The 20,011-nt window shown below is 35.0% G+C and overlaps 1 protein-coding gene and 1 long non-coding RNA gene across 2 annotated transcripts in view; one reads left to right on the top strand and one right to left on the bottom strand.

Moving 5' to 3' along the window:
- LOC140159222 (integrator complex subunit 14-like) overlaps positions 1–12,850 on the top strand; it is a 30,770-nt gene extending 17,920 nt beyond the window's left edge. The window contains 3 exon segments of the mRNA XM_072182629.1: positions 2,154–2,272; positions 11,125–11,190; positions 11,951–12,850. Of these exon segments, the coding sequence (XP_072038730.1) occupies positions 2,154–2,272; positions 11,125–11,190; positions 11,951–12,175 (410 nt within the window). The 3' untranslated portion in view covers positions 12,176–12,850.
- On the bottom strand, positions 8,379–10,624 carry LOC140158309 (uncharacterized). Its single transcript, XR_011859765.1, has 3 exons — positions 10,587–10,624; positions 8,777–8,865; positions 8,379–8,498 (listed from the first exon to the last, which is right to left on the bottom strand). It is a non-coding gene; the product is annotated as an uncharacterized lncRNA (long non-coding RNA).
- Positions 12,851–20,011: the final 7,161 nt, after the last annotated feature.

Genomic DNA, 20,011 nt, shown 5'->3' with positions numbered 1-20,011 from the left:
ACACATATAGAGAGTACAGTTCAACAGAGTTAGCTTCAACATGTTTCAAAGGCATTTCTGTAAAGCATTCATTTGTTATGTTTATAATTTGGCCAGGATTACCTCTAACAATTAATGTCTGCAGTGAGATCAGTGGGCAGAAATCAAAATTGGTACAGAATCCGTAACTCAAGTCTATGTTTTCTAATTTGCTAAGTCCAGTAAAGAGCTCCCTGGTGGCACTACAATCGGATAATATCCATGGTGTTGTCAATGAAAGACTCTGCAGAGATGTGAGGTTTATGAAAGGGGTGTTTGTCACATTGTTGAAGCTTGTAAAATCAATGCGGAGGTCCTCCAAGTTTGCCAGTGCTGCAAGTGTCGAAGAAGTAAGACTGGTGATTGGATTGCCTTGAAGATGAAGTGTCTGCAGTGAAACAAGATCTCTAAATGGAGTACCGGTCAAATTTTTCAAATTATTTTGTGACAAGTCAAGCAGTAACAGTTGATGTAACCCTTTGAAGCTTTTGTCGTAGATATCGGAGATATTGTTGATGGACAAATCGAGATTAAGCAAGTTATAGAGCCCACTGAATGTATCATCAGGAATAACATTAAGCTGGTTGGAGCGCAATTCAATCACCTGCAGAGAAGCATTATTTGGTAATAGTGGTATGCACACTAGGTTTCTTTTGACACAATCCAACCTTGTATGGTTGTATACTTTACAAGCGTTATTTCCTGATGGGTAACATGGTGACTGGTGAGTGGTTGCTGAAGTCAATACCAGTCTGTGGCACAATAAGAGTATGCTGATGTATTGTAGTATAATCCCAGCCATGTTGTTAACTGGTGGTGAAATGTGGAGAGAACTAAAATTCATCCCGAAGTCAAATGTTTTTCACATTATATGGAAGTACTGAGTTTACAATGAAAACAAGTTTTCACTGCCAAGTTATAGTGTCCAGTGTGGTCCAGATATGAGCCAGTACAGGAAGCATCTGTCTTCCTGACAGTTGTATATTATTTCTATCCTTGCGCTCCTTCGTTTTGGCATTACTGACCGGAAGTCATTGTCAAGTCCACTTCCCTTCAGGCCTTCAAATTGACTGTCCAATCCCACATCATTTAGCCCGTATCTTTTTGTTATTTCCTTTTGCTTCTTTTGTCTGTTTGGCATGTTTTGGTACCTTTTTGTGTTTTTATTTATTCTCTCTGTTTGATTTTGGTGTTATTCATGTATAGGCATCCCTTCAATTTATTGTTTGTTTATATTGGGTTTTGCCTGGCATTTCGCCGAATGTTGTAAATAATAAAATTAAAAAAATAATGTTTTTTTTTTCAGTTCTTCCTCTTTCATTTCTTCATTCGCTATAATGTAGTAACACTGTTTTAGCTATGCAAACATAATAAAACTCATAGCTCGACCAATAATGGGCTCAATCGATCCAATTTTATTTCAAACTTGGGCCATAGGTGAAGTATGCAGGTCTTTATGTTATGGTGTTGTGTCACATAATTTCAAGGTCACCATAGGTCATTTGAGGTCAAATGTTTTCTTGAAATTTGGATTAAGTTGCTCTCAGGCTATGTATTTCAGCATGCTTTGACCATAGACCATTTAATGGTCTATGCTATGACGTATCGAGCTGAATTTTGAACAGTGATATGGGCAAGTGTGTCGAGCTGCTCAGTGATGCAAGGAGGTCAAGGCAGAAGTTAACAAGCCAAATACCCTGTGAAAAAAATATCTGGAGATCCGTATGGGGTACAGTGACGTAACTTGGTGGGGAATAGGGCAACCAAAGGTTCTCGACCTGATTAGATTTTCAGGTCATTTTGGGGTAATCCGGGGTCATCTTAGGTCAAATTACTAAAAACTATTGTATGGGCATGAAACTTTGTGGGTACAGTTAGAGCCAAATTTTTGGAAGGTTATTTCGGGGTCACCATGGGTTGTTGCAGGTTCATTTACTAATGCCAAAAGTAATTGTGACTCATGGTTCGAGAACCGCCTTGTCTACAAATTTTAGCACCCCGGTAGTTTGCCGTCCTGGATCCGCCCCTGCATAAATGCCTACATTAATTTTTTGATGAATATGTCACCAAAATTCTACTAAACTATGTTCACATCTAATTGGCATATTTTGTGTATTTTTCTTTTCTGTTGATAGCTTTTGAAAGTAACCCATATGGAGATGAAGACAGCAAGAGTCCTTTTCCAGTGAGACCTCCAGAAAAGCGTAGCTATGGGCAAAACCCAGTTGTTTGGATAAAACCGTCTGGTCTACAGGTAAAAAAAACTACATAAATAATGTGCCAATATTTGAATGGCTCACAACACTGATCTCAAGTTGTTGTTATAAATAGCCCCCTCAATTTGCACACAAATGTACAGTTTTTAGAATAAAGTTTACCATAAAAAAGCAGAAAAGGATGAATAACTTGATATAGAAATGAAAATCTTTGTTGAAAATACCTATAAAATATATTAGTATGCTAGTAGGTATTGTACTGGCCTAGAATTTAACATTATATATGTTTCGTTAGAAAAAAGGCGAGTGTGATCTAGCGCAGTTTGTGCTAGATATGGAGACAAGTAAAGATGACATTTAAGAGAAAAAGTATGGGTTCTATAAATGAGATGTTATTTTTTTGGTGGGAGCGGGTAAACCAGAAACTTTCATCTACACCCCCTGTGTGGGAGATGAAGGTCAAGTCTTCCCTAGGGGGTGTATGGATTTCAGCTGGAATAGACCATTAGGTCAGTATGCACAAAAGAGTTAGACCGGGGCTAAAGTTAGACCAGGGTCCTATTTCATAAAACTTAGGATTCATCCTAAGTCGGACTTAGGATGAATTGATTCTTCCTAAGTCTTGAACTCTTCCTAACTTTAGGATTGATCCTATCTTCTATATTATAAAGCAACTTAGGAAGAATATCCTTCCTAAGTTTCTTCCTAACTTAGGAAGGGGTCAGGAGGTGTCCTAACTTTAGGGGATTCTTCCTAGAGTCCCTATCTTAGCTAAAACGTCAAAAAACCATGCATGATTTTTGTGATTTTGATGAAAATCAAGGGGGAAAAGGGTTTAAATGAGTCTAACTCCGTTATTTTTTGAAACTTGGATCTGAAACTTTGCAGATATGTCAAGGTTGATATAAACTTACCATCTATAGTAAAATAAAGTGAATCTTATATTTTTCACTATCTTCTGTTGTCATGGTAACATGTTTAAAATCCACAGATTTGGTAAAAAATGAGTCTAACTCCGTTATTTTTAGGAACTCGAACCTGAAATTTTGCAGGTGTGTCAAGGTTGATAAAGGATAACCATATATAGTAAAATAAAGTGAAACAAAAATTTTCGCTATCTTCTGTTGCCATGGTAACATGTTACAAATCCACAGATTTGGTAAAAAAATTAGTCTAACTCCGTTATTTTTAGGAATTAAAATCTGAAACTTTACAGGTATGTCAAGGTTGATAATAGCTAACCATAAAAAGTAGAGTAAATTGAAACATATGTTTTGTTATCTTCTGTTGCCATGGTAACGTGTTTAAAATCCACAGATTTGGTAAAAAATTAGTCTAACTCCGTTATTTTTAGGAACTCGAACCTGAAATTTTGCAGGGGTGTCAAGATTGATCAAAGCTATACATATATAGTCAAAAAAAGTGAAACATATATTTTCGCTATCTTCTGTTGCCATGGTAACATGTTACAAATTCACAGATTTGGTAAAAAATTAGTCTAACTCCGTTATTTTCAGGAATTCAAATCTGAAACTTTACAGGTATGTCAAGGTTGATACTAGCTAACCATAAACAGTAGAGTAAAGTGAAACATAAAGCTATACATATATTGTCAAAAAGGGAAACATGTATTTCATTTATTTTCGCTATCTTCTGTTGCCATGGTAACATGTTTAAAATCCACAGATTTGGTAAAATTAGTCTAACTCCGTTATTTTTATGAATTCGAACCTGAAAATTTGCAGGTGTGTCAAGGTTGATAAAGGATAACCATATATAGTAAAATAAAGTGAAACAAAAATTTTCGCTATCTTCTGTTGCCATGGTAACATGTTACAAATCCACAGATTTGGTAAAAAATTAGTCTAACTCCGTTATTTTTAGGAATTCAAATCTGAAACTTTACAGGTATGTCAAGGTTGATAATAGCTAACCATAAACAGTAGAGTAAATTGAAACATATGTTTTCGTTATCTTCTGTTGCCATGGTAACATGTTTAAAATCCACAGATTTGGTAAAAAATTAGTCTAACTCCGTTATTTTCAGGAATTCAAATCTGAAACTTTACAGGTATGTCAAGGTTGATAATAGCTAACCATCAAAATGTCCGTTTTATCATTCAAAACTTCATCTACTGCATCTAGTACTTGGTCAGTACTCCACATAACAGAGGAACTGACATACTTCACTTTGATGATGAGACAGAACATAATTCACATAGAGGAACTTGAACCCAAAAGTGGGATGGCTTCTTTAATAGGCCAATCAAATTAAGGAAATTCAGGGTTTAACCCACTACTAACTGCAACAGAAACCATTTAATCACCATTCATTTCAGAAAAGTATAGGCCTATTAAAGAAAATATCAAAAGTCCAAGTAGTGGAACAGTGCCTAATTTGCATAAATCCAAAAGGGCCGCTTATGCAGGGGTGAAATTTCAAAGTTGGTCAAATCTTGTTAGAAACCATACCAATGTTTATACAGAAAAAGTATAGTTTTTCCAGTCTCTGACATAAAGTTCTTGAGTTATAGGCAAACAGGTCAAAGGTCAAATTTTGGGTCCACAGTCGTTTACAATGGAAATATGCTCCAATTTTAATCCAACTGATCTCAAGTTGTTCCTTTGGCAAAAATAAATCAAAATGAGAAAAGTTGCATTGTTTTGGATGCATTTTGTTACATAGTTAATATCCAAAAATAGGTCAAGGTCAATGGAATTTGATCTTTGCCATGTTACCAGGGTAACAAACCACTTGATATATGCCAAACTATTCTTTTTATTAAATGCTTTGCAAGTGGAACAATATGAGACCATTTATTTCAAAATCTGAGAATATTTCATTTTTTCCCCCGTAGAGTCCAAATTTTGACATTTAAGCACGGTATACGATGTATTGTTGGTTGAAGCAGCAGAAAAAAAAGTAGTTCGCAGCATCTTGCGAATGGTAGTGAGCTTTAGCAAATATTGCATTGCTCAATTCATGGCGAGCTTGTAGAAGAATTCAAATATCACAGATATACTTTTGTAGGTCCTGTGGTTCTTGAGTTGTTGTAAAGAGGGCTGAAACAACAACACTTTTGTAAAACGTACATAACTCATTTAAACAACAATAAATTAAGCAAGTTTTCAAAGCTTATGATTTGTAGAATGAACTTTTGCAAAACACCAAAGTGTTATTTTTCAATAATATATTGATTCAGATAATGAAAATCAATTTTTTTGGCTGCTTTGACCAACAATACCTCATATATTAAGCTTTTCCCCTGTAACTCATGAAATGTAGATCTGAGATAGGCCTATTTCTGAATCCTTATGACGAGAGGAATACATTGTGGTTTTTAGCAAAAATTGACCAAATTTGAAATTTCACCCCCCCCCCCCCCTGCATAAACGGCCATTTTGGATTTATGCAAATTAGGCACTGTTCCACTACTTGAATTTTTGGGGACTTTTGATATGCTTTTGTGTCAGCTTTTGGGAGATGGATGCAATGCATGCAAAATGGATTCTGTTGCAATTAGTGGTGGGTGATTTGGCCTATAACCTTAACTAGTTTTTATACCAATTATCAAAAACACTAAAACACACAAAACATAATGCAACTTTAAATCATAAGTACATTTTGGAAATCATTTTGTTTATTGCATAAACGTTCACTACAAACTTGCTTCACATTTTGATTGTTATGATAACCTTTAAGAGGAAGCCCCACCAGAGCAGTTCTGGGGTGAACCAAATCTGCCATGTTATCAAATTAATCAGTGACAAGGTTATCTCTGAATTTGACAAGGGATAATTGATGTTTTAATGTTATTGGCAATTGCATCAATTAGCACCTATCAAATTCAGAGATGACCTTGTCACTGATTAATTTGATAACCAGGCAGGTTTGGTTCACCCCAGAAGAACTGCTCTGGCGGGGGTTCCTCTTTAAAAGAAGTCTCCGGCAATCATAACATTATGCCTTATATGTTAGAAAAATAATTATCAAGCATGAATCACATGGTTTTATTTAAAACAAACTCATAGTGACCATAAAAACGTCGAGTGCAATGGCGTCTCAGTAATACAATGAAGGCGGACGACAATGGAGCACAATTAGTAACCATTACGTCATTGCACTTAGATAATTTTGGTGCGGGAATTTTGAATATCGCGTATTGAGAGCCGACTGTTTTTATTCGTTTTTATGGTCAATTATGAGTTTGTTTCAAATAAAACCATGTGATTCATGCTTGATAATTATTTTTCTAACATACGCTCGTATAAGGCATAATGTTATGATTGCCGCAGACCCCGTTTAATAGACATGGACCTTCATGTAGTAATTCTGCGCGAGGATTGGAGGAAGACATACAAATATTCTAATCTTAGTGGCCTTAGTGTTGGATCGGGGACCTCCTACACCAGTGTCAAAGACCAATGGACCCCCTCTCAATTGACTAAGAATGAGAATAAACTATATAAATTTCTGTTTTTAATATCATCAACTGTAATGTCCAATATTTTGCCTTAATGGATAGGCCTACCGCAAATGCGCCAGCATGATTCAGCATCCACAACTCAAAATATTGAACCTGCCTTACCGTTCACACGGCTAGTAAAAACAACAATTCCTCCATCAAAAAGCTATTCAATTTTCAAAATAATACTGAGTGCCATTCTTTTACTCATAGAAAAGATAGGAGTGAAAATTTCCTGCCAAATGAGATCCTTAAGAAATCATGGTGTTGCTGTATAAAGTGGACAAATTTGCATATTTAAGTGTTTCCGTCCTGTTTTTAGGGGCTGTGCAATAATTATAAGCCTTGGTGGGAGGGTAAAATGGGAGGGGGCAACACATTTTTGGCCAGCTGAAAGGGAGGTGCGTGCAATTTTGACAAGCCGAGTGGGGGGTAGTAAGCGATTTTTTTTTTTTTTTTGGGGCACCAAAAAAGGAAATGCTTAAATATGCAAATTTTCCTGCTCGCTGCGCTCGCAACATGTATTTAGACCAAAGATTTTTTGGCAGGCTGAGAGGGCAAGCGATTTTGGCAGGCCGTGAGGGGGCAAGTGATTTTTGTAGAGCCGTTCGGAAATTTTATTGCACATGCACAGCCCCCATGAATGTCAAAATCCCCCCCCCCCTCGGCTTGCCAGAAATTTCTACCCCCTGGCTGCCAAAATATCTCCCCCAACAAAAAATTACCCTCCCACCAGTGCTCATAATTATTGCACAGCCCCTAATTGCTCTGCCACTTGAGAGAATATCACAACAATTTTTTCATGTAACCATGGACATGAACCGTGTTATTGCACTTACCTGTAGGTGCATTTTGCAATTGTAAATTATATAACATTTGTAACTTTAAGTTCTAGTCCATCTTAAGGGATCCAAAATGAGCGTTTATTATGTTTACGACAGTATTTTTGTGTGGGACATGAGAGCACCTCAGACCTATCGAATTGCATTCTGAATCTGAAGCATGTCTTTCTGATATCAAATAATTTTAATTTTTAAAAATCACAATATAATACAAATTTTATGACAAATTATAAAAGTTTGATATTTTTCAAATTTTGATATATAACAGTCCTCGAAGTAAATTATATAAATCTAATGATATATTCTTAAAGTGTATGTAGCAGGGAGGAAAAAGCCGACGGTCAATTGAAAATTTTGACCTTTCATATTGAAGATATGGATTTTTTCCCAAAAGACCTATTTTTTTTGGTGTTTTGGAAAAAAAATCCATATCTTCAATACTGAAAGGTCAAAATTTTCAATTGATCGTCGACTTTTCATCCCACCTACATACACTTTAAGTATAAATCATCAGATTTATAAAGTTTACTTCAAGTACTGTTAAATATCAAAAATATCAATTTTAATGATTTGCCATAAAATGTGTATTAAATTGTGAATTTCAAAAATCAAAATTATTTGATATCAGAATGACATTCTTCGTATTCAGAATGCAATTGATATGTCTGATGTGCTCTAATGTCCCAAAATAAATACTGTCCAAACGTTCATACCCCAGCCCTTAAAGATAGTCAGGTAATATGTATTTCCATTTACTTTTTATTTTAGAGATAAATTTATCCAATCCTTATACTGATATTTATAGTGTCATTTAAAGAATTTACTTTGTACCAGTCATGTAGCCGGGACATGTAGATTGAATAATCATCAAGAATATGATCAGTCTCTTGAGTCACAAATTGTGTTGTTTCTCCTGCAACCATGGCAGCCGCAAGGTTGATTTTTAAATCATGCCCCTGTAAAATAAGACAAAAATAGTAAGAACATATTAAAAAGTGTGAATTAAATGGAATTGAATTTTGAATTTCTTTAAATTTTAAAAATAATTTTGATTTAAATCATGGACCTGATACTGAAAAAAAATACAAGGTAAATTTTTACAAGAGATTTTACCCCAATTCTCCAACATTCTTCATATTGTGGATTTCATCATTACATGTAAATAAAGAGTTCTAAATTCTCTTTTATCTTTTATCTGCATGGGTTTGCTGTTGGCATTCATTATTCTACTTACCATTGACAGATCCACTGACCACTGCGTCTTTCACAGACTCTTCATAGAAATCAAACCAATCCACTTAACACATTGATAACCAGCATCAACTGCAAATCAAACACACAATTAAGCATTATGATCAGTTAATTTAAAAAAAGAAATCAAACTTTATTAGGGGCAGCTTCAAAACTCGACTGCCAGTTGCCCACTGGGTCTTTGGGCTCAGCTTCTAATCGCCAGTGTTCACTCATGTGCTGATGTCCACACAAGCACATTTAAAATCAACGGCACATTGAAATCAAGGATTTTTCAAGATTTTAGGCCTAGTAAAGCTTTCACGAGGCCTAAAATCTCGATAAAATTCTTGATTTTACTATTCCCGTAAAAACTACGGCACATTGAAATCAAGGATTTTATCGAGATTTTAGGCCTCCTAAAGCTTTGCGTAAAAGCTACGGAACATTGGAATCAATTAAAATTCTCAATTTCAATTTTATTGATATTTTAGGCCTAATAAAGCTTTACGGGGCCTAAAATCTCAATAAAATTCTTGATTTTACTGATTTTATCAAGATTTTAGGTCTCGTAAACCTTTGCGTAAAAGCTACGGAACATTGGAATTATCAATTTCAATTTTATCAAAATTTTAGGCCTTGAGCCCTTGTAAACCTTTACGGGTTTAAAATTCTAAATTAAAAGTCCCCAAAAATTTAAGTTTTAATAAGAGGCCTAAAAATCTTGATAAAATCCTTGATTTCAATGTGCCGTAGCTTTTAATTTATGGAACATTGAAATATAAAATTTTATCAAGATTTTTAGGCCTCTTAAACTTAAAGCTTTACACCCGTTAGCGTTGGGTGTTTTTGACAGCATGAAATAAACCAAACAATTATTATTGCAAAATTTCTCCAAATCTATGCTAAGGCTACGATGAAATAGAACCGAGAACAATATTGATCACGGGATTGAGTACGAAGTAGGAGACCAAATTTATTCCTGTGATTTATTTATCTGGCCAGCTATCCACTGGATCAGGAGAAAATAATAAGAACCCCTTGGCCTTTATTTCAATTTTGCTGACCTTTGTGCTAAAACACCCCTATTTTTCCAATTTCACAGACAATTTTGTCCATGGACAAGCCCTAAAAATGACCCCTTTTTCCTCGATTTTGGTAATGATCGTACGGTCAGTATTGCTTTACAAAGCCTAAACTAAAACTCTCAATAAAATTGAAGGTGAGAATTTTAATTGATTTCAATGTTCTGTTGCTTTTTAGTACTCAAAACTTTACAAGGCCTAAAATCTCGATAACAGTTCTCATTGTACGTGTGAACGCTATCGGTGGAACAATAGTCGGGACATGGCAGTACATGCATGATTGAAAAAGGAATTTGGTACTCCCTACAACTTACAAGTACAAAATTATGCATGGCATGCCTAGCCTATAAATAATATTTTAAATTACTCCCCCCTATTCCCTATCGCAATTTACTGACTGAAAACTTCACAATTCCTGACCGTGATGTGTATGGTAAACTGTCTAGGCAAAAATAAAGGCCTATTCAATAAATACGAGTCTGCCGTGAAGACATTAAAAAGCTCAAGTTTACCCCTATACATTTGCATAGGGTTTCGTGTGCCTCCACCATGCCACAGACATGCAGAAGCTCACAGACGCCGATTTACTTCCTTTAAAATTTCACTTTTTCTGACATTTTTATGGCCAGACAAAAGCACATAGGTAAAATAATGTCATTTACTAGCAGAAAAATGAAGAAAAATCCCCAAATCATACATATAAGCCATGATTTGAGGCAATTTACTCACCATTTTCACTTTTGTGTGCACATTGAAAAAGCGGCCATCTTGGTTTCTTCTCTGATGAGCAAACTCATGAATATGCAAATTAGCTTCTTCCACAAATACATGGCATACTGTTTTTATATTTTTTATATTTAGGAAGAATCAAAATAGGATTCTTCCTATCCTAGGATCCTGACTTAGGATGAATTGTATTGGAACTCTTCCTAAATAAGTTAGGAAGAGTTACTTAGGATGAATCCTAAGTTGAGCTTTATGAAATAGGACCCAGGCAGGTCTAAGTAGAAGTTAGTATCTGGAGGAAGGACATTTCACTTTACATTTTTTTAAGTTAATTTGTATTATTTTTGAACTTTGCATTTAAATCTTTAGAATTTGCTAGCTACTCTATGAAGGAAATAAGAGTAAAGGACCATTCCTGATGGAACTAAATTCCAGTTTTACCAGGTCTAACTTTAGACCCAGTCTAACTCTTTTGTGCATACAGACCCTAGGCTTCAAACAAAGTTAATTTGTGTATTTTCCTCTATATTTCCCATTTCAGTCGGATGTGCAGAAGATACTGAGATATGCAAGGAAGCTGCCTGACAAGACACAAGTCTTCTATAAGGTATAGTGACATATTATATTTCAAAGAATGCGGGCACTGGTTAGTGAACTGACGGGTTTTAAATAGATTTTGAAGAGAAGCAGAGACGTGTCCAAGGAGAAGCAGTGATGTGCTGTAAATTTACATAGTCCTTGCTCTATAAAGTAGGTATACTTGTTGAAATTTACTCGAACAACCCATGTTTTTTAACCCAAGCAGATAGGTCAATAATTTCAAACTTTTGTGCCCTACAACTCCAGTCAATTTCAGGGCCGATTCCAGATCAGTTCTGAGTTGGGATTGTTGATATCCCTTCTTTTGCCGATCTTATTATTTTCATGCCATGCAAAAGCAATATTTAGGTTTCAAATTTTTATGACAGGAATTTGCTGGAACATCATATTTTACTGGAAAAGTTATTCGAAGGGTTTTATCAAAAGGTAGGTGGTTTCATCGGTTGGTTTAAACTTGTTTTCCTTGTTCTAACTATTTGCCATCAGTCACAGTCGCTGATTGTAGAGGGTGCCCTATTAATTTATGAAGGAGTGTACAGATATAGTACAGGTAGAGGTCAGGATCCAATTGGCCAACTTAAAAAGCAGACTAATCAGTGATCAACCAATTCAGATCCAAGGTGTATTGCCGTAACAGCATAAACAGTAGCTTTAGTACCAGCCTCAGCCTCAGCCTCAAGCATCCTGAGGTGCCCTTGTGTGCAAGTGCAGGTGATCTATTTTCTTTCTATACGTTTGACCATTTTCTTCTTTTCTTTCCGCAACAGGAATTGAACCGGCTACGTCAAGCCGCCCTCTCCTTTGGCATGACAGAGCTGTTGGAAGGATTATCAACTATGCTGGAAAGAGAATGTACTTCACTCCCTGGGACAGCACACCCTGATGCAGCCTTACAACTCACTCATGCAGCTAAGGCAATCAAACATGCCATCAACAAACGATACGATCATGCCATACAGCCTCTCTCCACAAACTTTGCCTCTGACAGTTGATGACTCTGTTCCTAATCTTGTTCAAAAAAGGTGAAAGAATGTATGAAGCATTGTAGATTTTTGTCAACTTGAGGCATGTCAGAGCCTTCAGGGCATATTTGTCTAGTTTTGGTAATTTTGCTTAAATACTACAATTTATAGTGCAGGGGAATACATTGATCTTAGAGAAAATGGGTTAACCTTAACACCCATAGATACCACAAAACACCAAGATGAAAAGCACTGCGCATGCATGAATCCCAGGGTCTGCGATGATGCCATAACCCTAAGTGCTATATGCTCACAGAATCGCTGCCCCGTGCAGCGTAACCCGTGTGGCTATCGGTTGGTGATCATGTGCTTGACATGCCAAGTGATTTTTTTGTTCATCTTCTCTCCTTTTTTGTTTCTTCTTTAACTTCCGATAGCAAAAAGCAGGGTTCAGTTTTAGGGTTAAGGAAGCCACAGGTCACATTCATATTTCCATATGTTTTACAGTTATTGAGTTATGACAAATAATAGGCTAAAACAAAATTCTTCGCTATATTCCCGCTCCCAGGAAAAATTAAATACCGCTACCCTAGGCACGGCTCTGACTCACCTTAGAGAAAACCAAAGTATGCGGACATGGCGGACAAGTGTGGCCCGTTTTAAGCAAAATGAGGACAAAGTTAGAAAGGTCAATTTTGAGAGTTTTGTATTACCGTACTGACGCGAGTATAGTCCCACCTTCGAGTAAAGTCCCACCCCAAACTTTCGGAAAATTTCAGAAATTTAAAAAAAAAAAAAAAAAAAAAAAAAAAAATTAAATTTTTTTTTAAGTTATTTATTTTTTTTTTGAGTGTCCCAGGACCTAGACCTAAATGCTAGGATCATTCATGGTTGACCTAAAAAAAAAAAAAAAAAAAAAATTCAAGATGTTTTGTTATTTTAATATGAAAATTGATAATTTGTATTCATGTCATACTCTATTAATGATTTCAAAATGCATTCAAATTCAATGCATTTTGAAATCATTAATAGAGTATGACATGAATACAAATTATCAATTTTCATATTAAAAATAACAAAACATCTTGAAATTTTTTTTTTTTTTTTTTTTTTAGGTCAACCATGAATGATCCTAGCATTTAGGTCTAGGTCCAGGGACACTCAAAACTGAAAATTAAAAAAAAAAATTTAATTTTTTTTTTTTTTTTTTTAAATTGAAGTATAGTCCACCCCCCCAATTTTGAAAAATGTTCACCCAAAAACGGGGTGGGACTATAATCGCGTCAGTACGGTACTATAGATAAAGATTATAGGTTGAGGTTCATGCTGGTGGTTGAGAAAATTTTGAAAAAGAGACTCATCATCCATATACCACAATTGACCTAAAAAGGGATCATATTGGTATACCAAAAATGCTACCCATGTTTGTGTCGTGTCCTCGTTTGATCATTTGTCCTGAGCACCCCCCTCCCCCCTGGGTTTCATTACATTACAGCTCAGGCACAGTGAGTGAGTCTGTGTTATTAGCATTTCAACAATTCTTCCTATTTGTCTAGGAGCCAAGCATTGTTAAATGGTGATGAATCCACACTTTTACAGTATACACACACAAGTTAAAGGAAGTGTGCACATGTGCCTGGAACTTGCATTTACACTCTTACATGTTAAAATCATTATTTTTGAGGAAGCTGTTAAACATTGCTTTTTTTCCCTGTAGTTTTATTGCTGATATCAACAGAGAATTCTACTTAACTTGATCAATCTTCTTGTAAATGTTGAGTGGCAATGACTAACGGACATTCCTCATGAAATAATCATGTGAATTAGATGATCTTTAGCTTGTTTTAATTGTTGAAACAGATTCAATCATGGTGCACAGTGGTTCATCAGAAACTAACAACTCTGCACCCAGGGTCTTAGATAGGATTTGACAAGTGCCCATCATTTTCAACAGAACTGTTGACCCTGAAAACATAAACCAAGGGAGGTTCAGTTAATTTAAATGGCTATTGCTATATAATAGCCTTGATTTATTTGTCTGGTCTTGTTTTGATTTCACAGAACTTATTTAAGCATTATTTTTAGAATTTAGCATATGTCACAGGCATTCATTTTGCCTGTCCTAGGAGCAAACTGCCTGTCCAAAATGATAGGTGGATGGACGGCTTGCTAACAGCCTGTCTGCACCCGACACATCGGCATATTTTTATACCACTCGGGTAGCTCACTCAGGCAGGTAAGGCTGCCCTCCCAATATAAAATATGTGGGGGTGTGGTGCATTGTTGTTAATTTCTGATGAACCACTGTGTAACATAATTGAACCCTATTATGCATTTGTACACCTGGGTGGAGGGAGAATACAGAAACCTTACATATAAGTGCACAACATGTCACCGCCTGGATTCGCACCTGCAACCCTGTGGTAATGGTTGAAGCCTGTGCTGAATCACAAGGTGCTATAAGGATGTGAGTGAAAGTTCTTAGCCATCCAGTAGTTTTAAACAGAGTTTTAGAAATAGATCTATTACTGAAAGTTACTTTTTGCAACTTTGTTATGTTCCAGATGCAACATAGCAAAGTTGCAAAAAGTAAGTTCCATTATTAGATTTACTTGCAAAACTCTGACTATAAGGATTTATTTTATGAGCTTTATTTTGTTATAGAAAGTATGAAAATGTGATATATCAGTAAGTTTTGTCTACAGATGTTTGTATCAGAATAATAAAAGATGGGAATTTGATCTATAAATCTGGCAATAACACACTCACATCTTTGGTAAAATTGTCTAGTTTTCTTAAGGAATGGGATATTAACGTTTAGCGCCGTTTTCACATATTTTTTGTGGTTGCTGAGAGTACACCAGACCTATCGAATTGCATTCTGAATACGAGGAATGTCCTTCTGATATCAAATAATTTTGATTTTTTGAAATTAGCGATATAATACAAATTTTATGACAAATTATTAAAATTTGATATTTTTAAATTTTGATATATAACAGTCCTCAAGTAAATTTTATATACCTTATGATATATTCTTAAAGTGAATGTAGCTGGGAGGAAAAACCGGACGATCAATTGAAAATTTTGACCTTTCATATTGAAGATATGGATTTTTTCCCAAAAGACCTAATTTTTTTGGTGTTTTGGAAAAAAATCCATATCTTCAATATGAAAGGTCAAAATTTTCAATTGATCGTCGGCTTTTCATCCCACCTACATACACTTGAAGTATAAATCATTAGATTTATAAAGTTTACTTCGAGTACTGTTAAATATCAAAAATATCAATTTTTAATCATTTGCCATAAAATGTGTATTACATTGCAAATTTCAAAAAATCAAAATTATTTGATATCAGAAGGACATTATTCGTATTCAGAATGCAATTCGATATGTCTGATGTGCTCTAATTTCCCACAATAAATACTGTCTAAACGTTCATACCCCATCCCTTAAGTTGGTCACAAATTTCAAAAGTCATGTCATCATGTTGGCGTTTATATAACTTGCACTACAATGTATATTTGACTAGTACCCAAATAGGCAGCAGAACTCATAACACTACAGACTGTTACTTACATCCCTGAGATTAAAAGGGCATTTTATGATCCACAGCATCATCTCCCCCACTTTTCTCAAAAAAAGGTGATATTTATATATCACTGGAAACCTCTGGCTGCATAATGTTTATGTACAAAAAAATTTCTTGCAGATTAATTCTTTTAGCAAATATATCGTGAAATATGAATTTCGTTCTGTTATACCAGAACGAAATTACAACACATTGTCTATGGAGCAGTGTAATACACATAATTAGTTTAGTTTATTCTTTCTTTATTGAGGGTAACAACTTCAGTGACCAGCACTGCTTTCCAAGCAGGCCCTCAGTCAATACAAAACATAATATAATAATAGTACAGTTCGAATCATTGGTGATATACTGTTCCAAATATGAGCAGCTCTGACGTGAAATGTACGTAATCCAGAATTAGTGTTGTATTTTGGAACAATCAATGTATTGGACGAATGATTTCTGGTTACATGAGAATGAGTATTATGAACAAATTCAAACTGAGATGATAAATATGAAGGACTAAGATTTCTTAAACATTTAAATGTAAGAATAAGCATATGATTTTTCCATCTGTCACTTAGTTTGATCCACCCTAGTGAGTTTAACATGTCTATTACTGGCGTCCTAATATCAGCAAATAGAATCGTTCTAGCTAAACTATTTTGTAAAACCTGAAGCCTTCTTTGATATTCAAGAGAATCATGCATAACTTGCAAAGGCAAAATCAGAATAAACTGAAATTTGTGGATATCTACTGAAAAATGTCATAAGAAGAGGATGCGAGTATCACAAAATACTCCTTTAAGTCTTGCATAGGGGTATTGCATGTGTAAAATTGAGATAGATAAATGGGTTATTCCAGTTGAAATATGGAAGACATGACCTTGTTCTTCCACACAGGGAGTGTAAATTTCCGATGGGTGACTCCATTTGAAATCTACACCCCCTGTCTGGTCATGTCTTAGTATTGATTTTATTTTGGCAGAAGTGTTTGTATAATGTACAGATGTAATGTAAACTGAGCTCAAAAAGAAACTTATACTTTTTCACAAGGTCATATCTTGAAATCCTGTGTATCAAATTCTACCAAAATTACACACAGGTTTACTTCAATACTCTACTCTTAACACATGTCAGTAACCACGCAGTTATCCAACTGACACAATAGCAAAATGCACTGACATGGAACAGCTTCCTGGAACACATTCACAGCCCAGCCCTGTTTCATGAAAAAAGTGTATGAAAAGCAGAAAGCAGCACCGTTTTATCATCTGTGCAAGGATCTTGTGTGCATTCTCACAGATTTTTTGTGCTGGGTGCCAAATGTTAGGCTGTGAAAGTGGAGGAAGTCCAGGAAGCTGTTCCATGTCAGTGCATTTTGCTGTTGTGTCAGTTGGACAACTGCTTAGTTACTGACATGTGTTTTGAGTAGAGTATTAAAGTAATCCTGTGTGTAATTTTGGTTCAATTTGATTGACAGTATTTTAAGATATGACCTTGTGATTCACGCGTTGTAAACAATTATAAGTTTCTTTTTGAGCTCAGTTTACACGGAGATAAATTTACTACTGTCTGTTCAATTAGCTTAGATTCTTGTATTTTTAAGATATTTGAAAAAATAAAAAATTGTGGTCAAAGTCATAAAAGAAAAGTGTTAGCACATCATTAGACCCAACGTGATTTATACTTTTCAAATTCCAAAGTTCAATTTAAAAGCCCATTTCTTTTCAATTTTGCCTCATTTTAGGCAGTTACTCGGGTCCACCAAAAGGGTTCGCGACCTTTTTACAAATCGAGTGGGATGGTCCATTCTCAACTTAGGGCATAGACCCTATTGAATTTAGCAAAAAAATCTGTCCACCAATCTGTCCTGCCATTTCAATTGTTATACCTTTCCGGTTATTGGATAGGATCTATAGGTGATGATGGTCCACCGGTTTTTGTTGCACGAAATTAGGTGAAGCTCCTTGAGGTGTTCCCGATTACGTTTTATGCATAACATTATTCCGAGTATTATTTTTTCCTAAACAATGACATTAAAATTATGGATTTAGTTTTTATTTAAACTGCTTTCATCGATACAATGTAAATTGAGTTTTGTTTAATACCGCCATTCTTTCCCAAGAACATCAGCATTTGCTTGACATTTTCAGATGCAGTGACTTTACGAATTGTTTTCTGTAACATAAGTCATTGTTTTAAATAATATTTTCTTGTACAAAAGTTCTTTTGTTTCCTATTCTTCTTCTCATAGTTTGTATTCAACAAAAAAAATGAAATAACAAATTGAAAATAAATGTGTATTTTTATAATAGACCAAGGCTCACACCTTTTCAGATCCACACAATAAATAAATAAATGAATAAATAAATAAATAAATAAAATGGGCCTTTTCTGAAAACCTTAGTTCATCTTCACATTTTTATAATAACGTTATGTTTCAACAGCGGACTTTCAACACGAAAATAGGCCTATAGCTATTTTGCTGGACAATACCGATTTAAATGATCCTTGACAATACTTCCTGATGCGAATGGTCGAATACTAGTAAATACTATCTCATCTCAGCGCATCTAATTATTATGACAATCGTCCCCATTGTACAAATGGATTGATTCAAAAAAGTTTATGGTACCTGACGTTCTACGGCTTGTTATAAAAATATCGCGGGAAAAGACCAAAATTGAAAAGAAATGGGGTTTCAAATTGAACTTTGGAATTTGAAAAGTATAAATCACGTTGGGTCTAATGATGTGCTAACACTTTTCTTTTATGACTTTGACCACAATTTTTTATTTTTTCAAATATCTTAAAAATACAAGAATCTAAGCTAATTGAACAGACAGTAGCCTTAACATATGCATTGAAAATTTTGGGGAAATATATCAAATAAGTTAAATTATTATATCTTGCCAAAACACCCAACACATTTACATGTATCGTGTACACTCTATTGCGCTACATAATTTTATATGTATATTTTGTAATGTTGATAAACTGATACAAATCATACTAGTATTTTGAGTGTTTATTATAGTGTGTATTAGGTGCAATCCATTCTTTGGGCATACTAAACTCTAGACAATTGAAGAAATTGTTTAATCAATGGTTAAAGAATGATAAACCAATCCTGTAATTAAAGGGGTGTTTTGTGATTTTAGTATCCTCTTTTTATAGTATGGCTCAACAAATAGATATCTATTTCCAAAATTTCAATTGATTCAGACATTTCGATTTGCGAATTACACATAATTATACAAATTGCGGTGACCCATAGGGTTTTTTTGGGCTATCAACAGCCCGAAAATACAAATTGAACTGACGTTTTTTTCAAATGATTGATTCTGCAAGAAAGCTTATGCCCAGAGATATTATGTTGTCCTAGGTTGTTGATGGTATAAATATCTCACCTTTTTTTTAGCAATTTAGGGGGGATGAGGCATTTATTTAGGCTGTGGGTCACAAAGTAGGATTTTATCTGATGAAATTGTCAGCCATCATCAACTTTCTGACAGAAAAGATCTGAAGATACAAAGCCACTCAAAATTCATGAGAATAATTATTTTTAGATTATTAACAGGGAAACTGCTATATTGACATATTGACAGTGGCATAGATTTATTTTTGACACCTCCGCCCCCTTGGATCTACGCTGATAATATGTTTATTGAGCAGGGCTCAATTATTTCAAATTTGAAACAAAATTACCTCTACATTCAGTGATATTTGCCAATTTATTTACGATTGTGTGTGGATCAGAGCAAAAGGGTCTGCTCTGGAAGGTGTAGAGGTCAGTTTGTTTTGTTTGACATTTTAGAAAAAATACAATAAAAAAAGTTGTGAAAATGGACAGTGTTCAAAGACAAAATGTACAAAGTCATTTCAAGGTCACTAAGGGTCATCTGTGAGGTCAAATAAGTAAATATTGTTCAGTGTTCAAACAGTCATTTCAAGTCATCAGGGTCATTTGAGGTCAAACATGGATTATGTTCAAAGATAGAATTTTGCAAGTTCATTTCAATGTAATCTGAGGTCATAGACTGGTTCTATTTTGGAAAAACTGCGTTCCTAGCAGCAAGTTTGCGTAAAAGTTGGCAACCAGCTTTAATATTTTTGGGTATGCTGAACTCAAATTTGTTGTCTGCCAAGCAATATTTTGAGACTGTGACCCTCAAAAAGACCCCCAAATGACCCCATAGGATCACATAGGGGGCAATATTTACACTTTCAAACGTGTCAAATTACGCGTCTGGCCCCATGGATCCCAGAAATCTAATATTTGTTCGTGT

This window comes from Amphiura filiformis, chromosome 8 (assembly GCF_039555335.1).
Source record: "Amphiura filiformis chromosome 8, Afil_fr2py, whole genome shotgun sequence".
In the NCBI taxonomy this organism is placed as follows: domain Eukaryota; kingdom Metazoa; phylum Echinodermata; class Ophiuroidea; order Amphilepidida; family Amphiuridae; genus Amphiura; species Amphiura filiformis.
The sequence above is the reverse complement of the archived record's forward strand: the minus strand, read 5'-3'. Positions and strand labels throughout refer to the sequence as shown.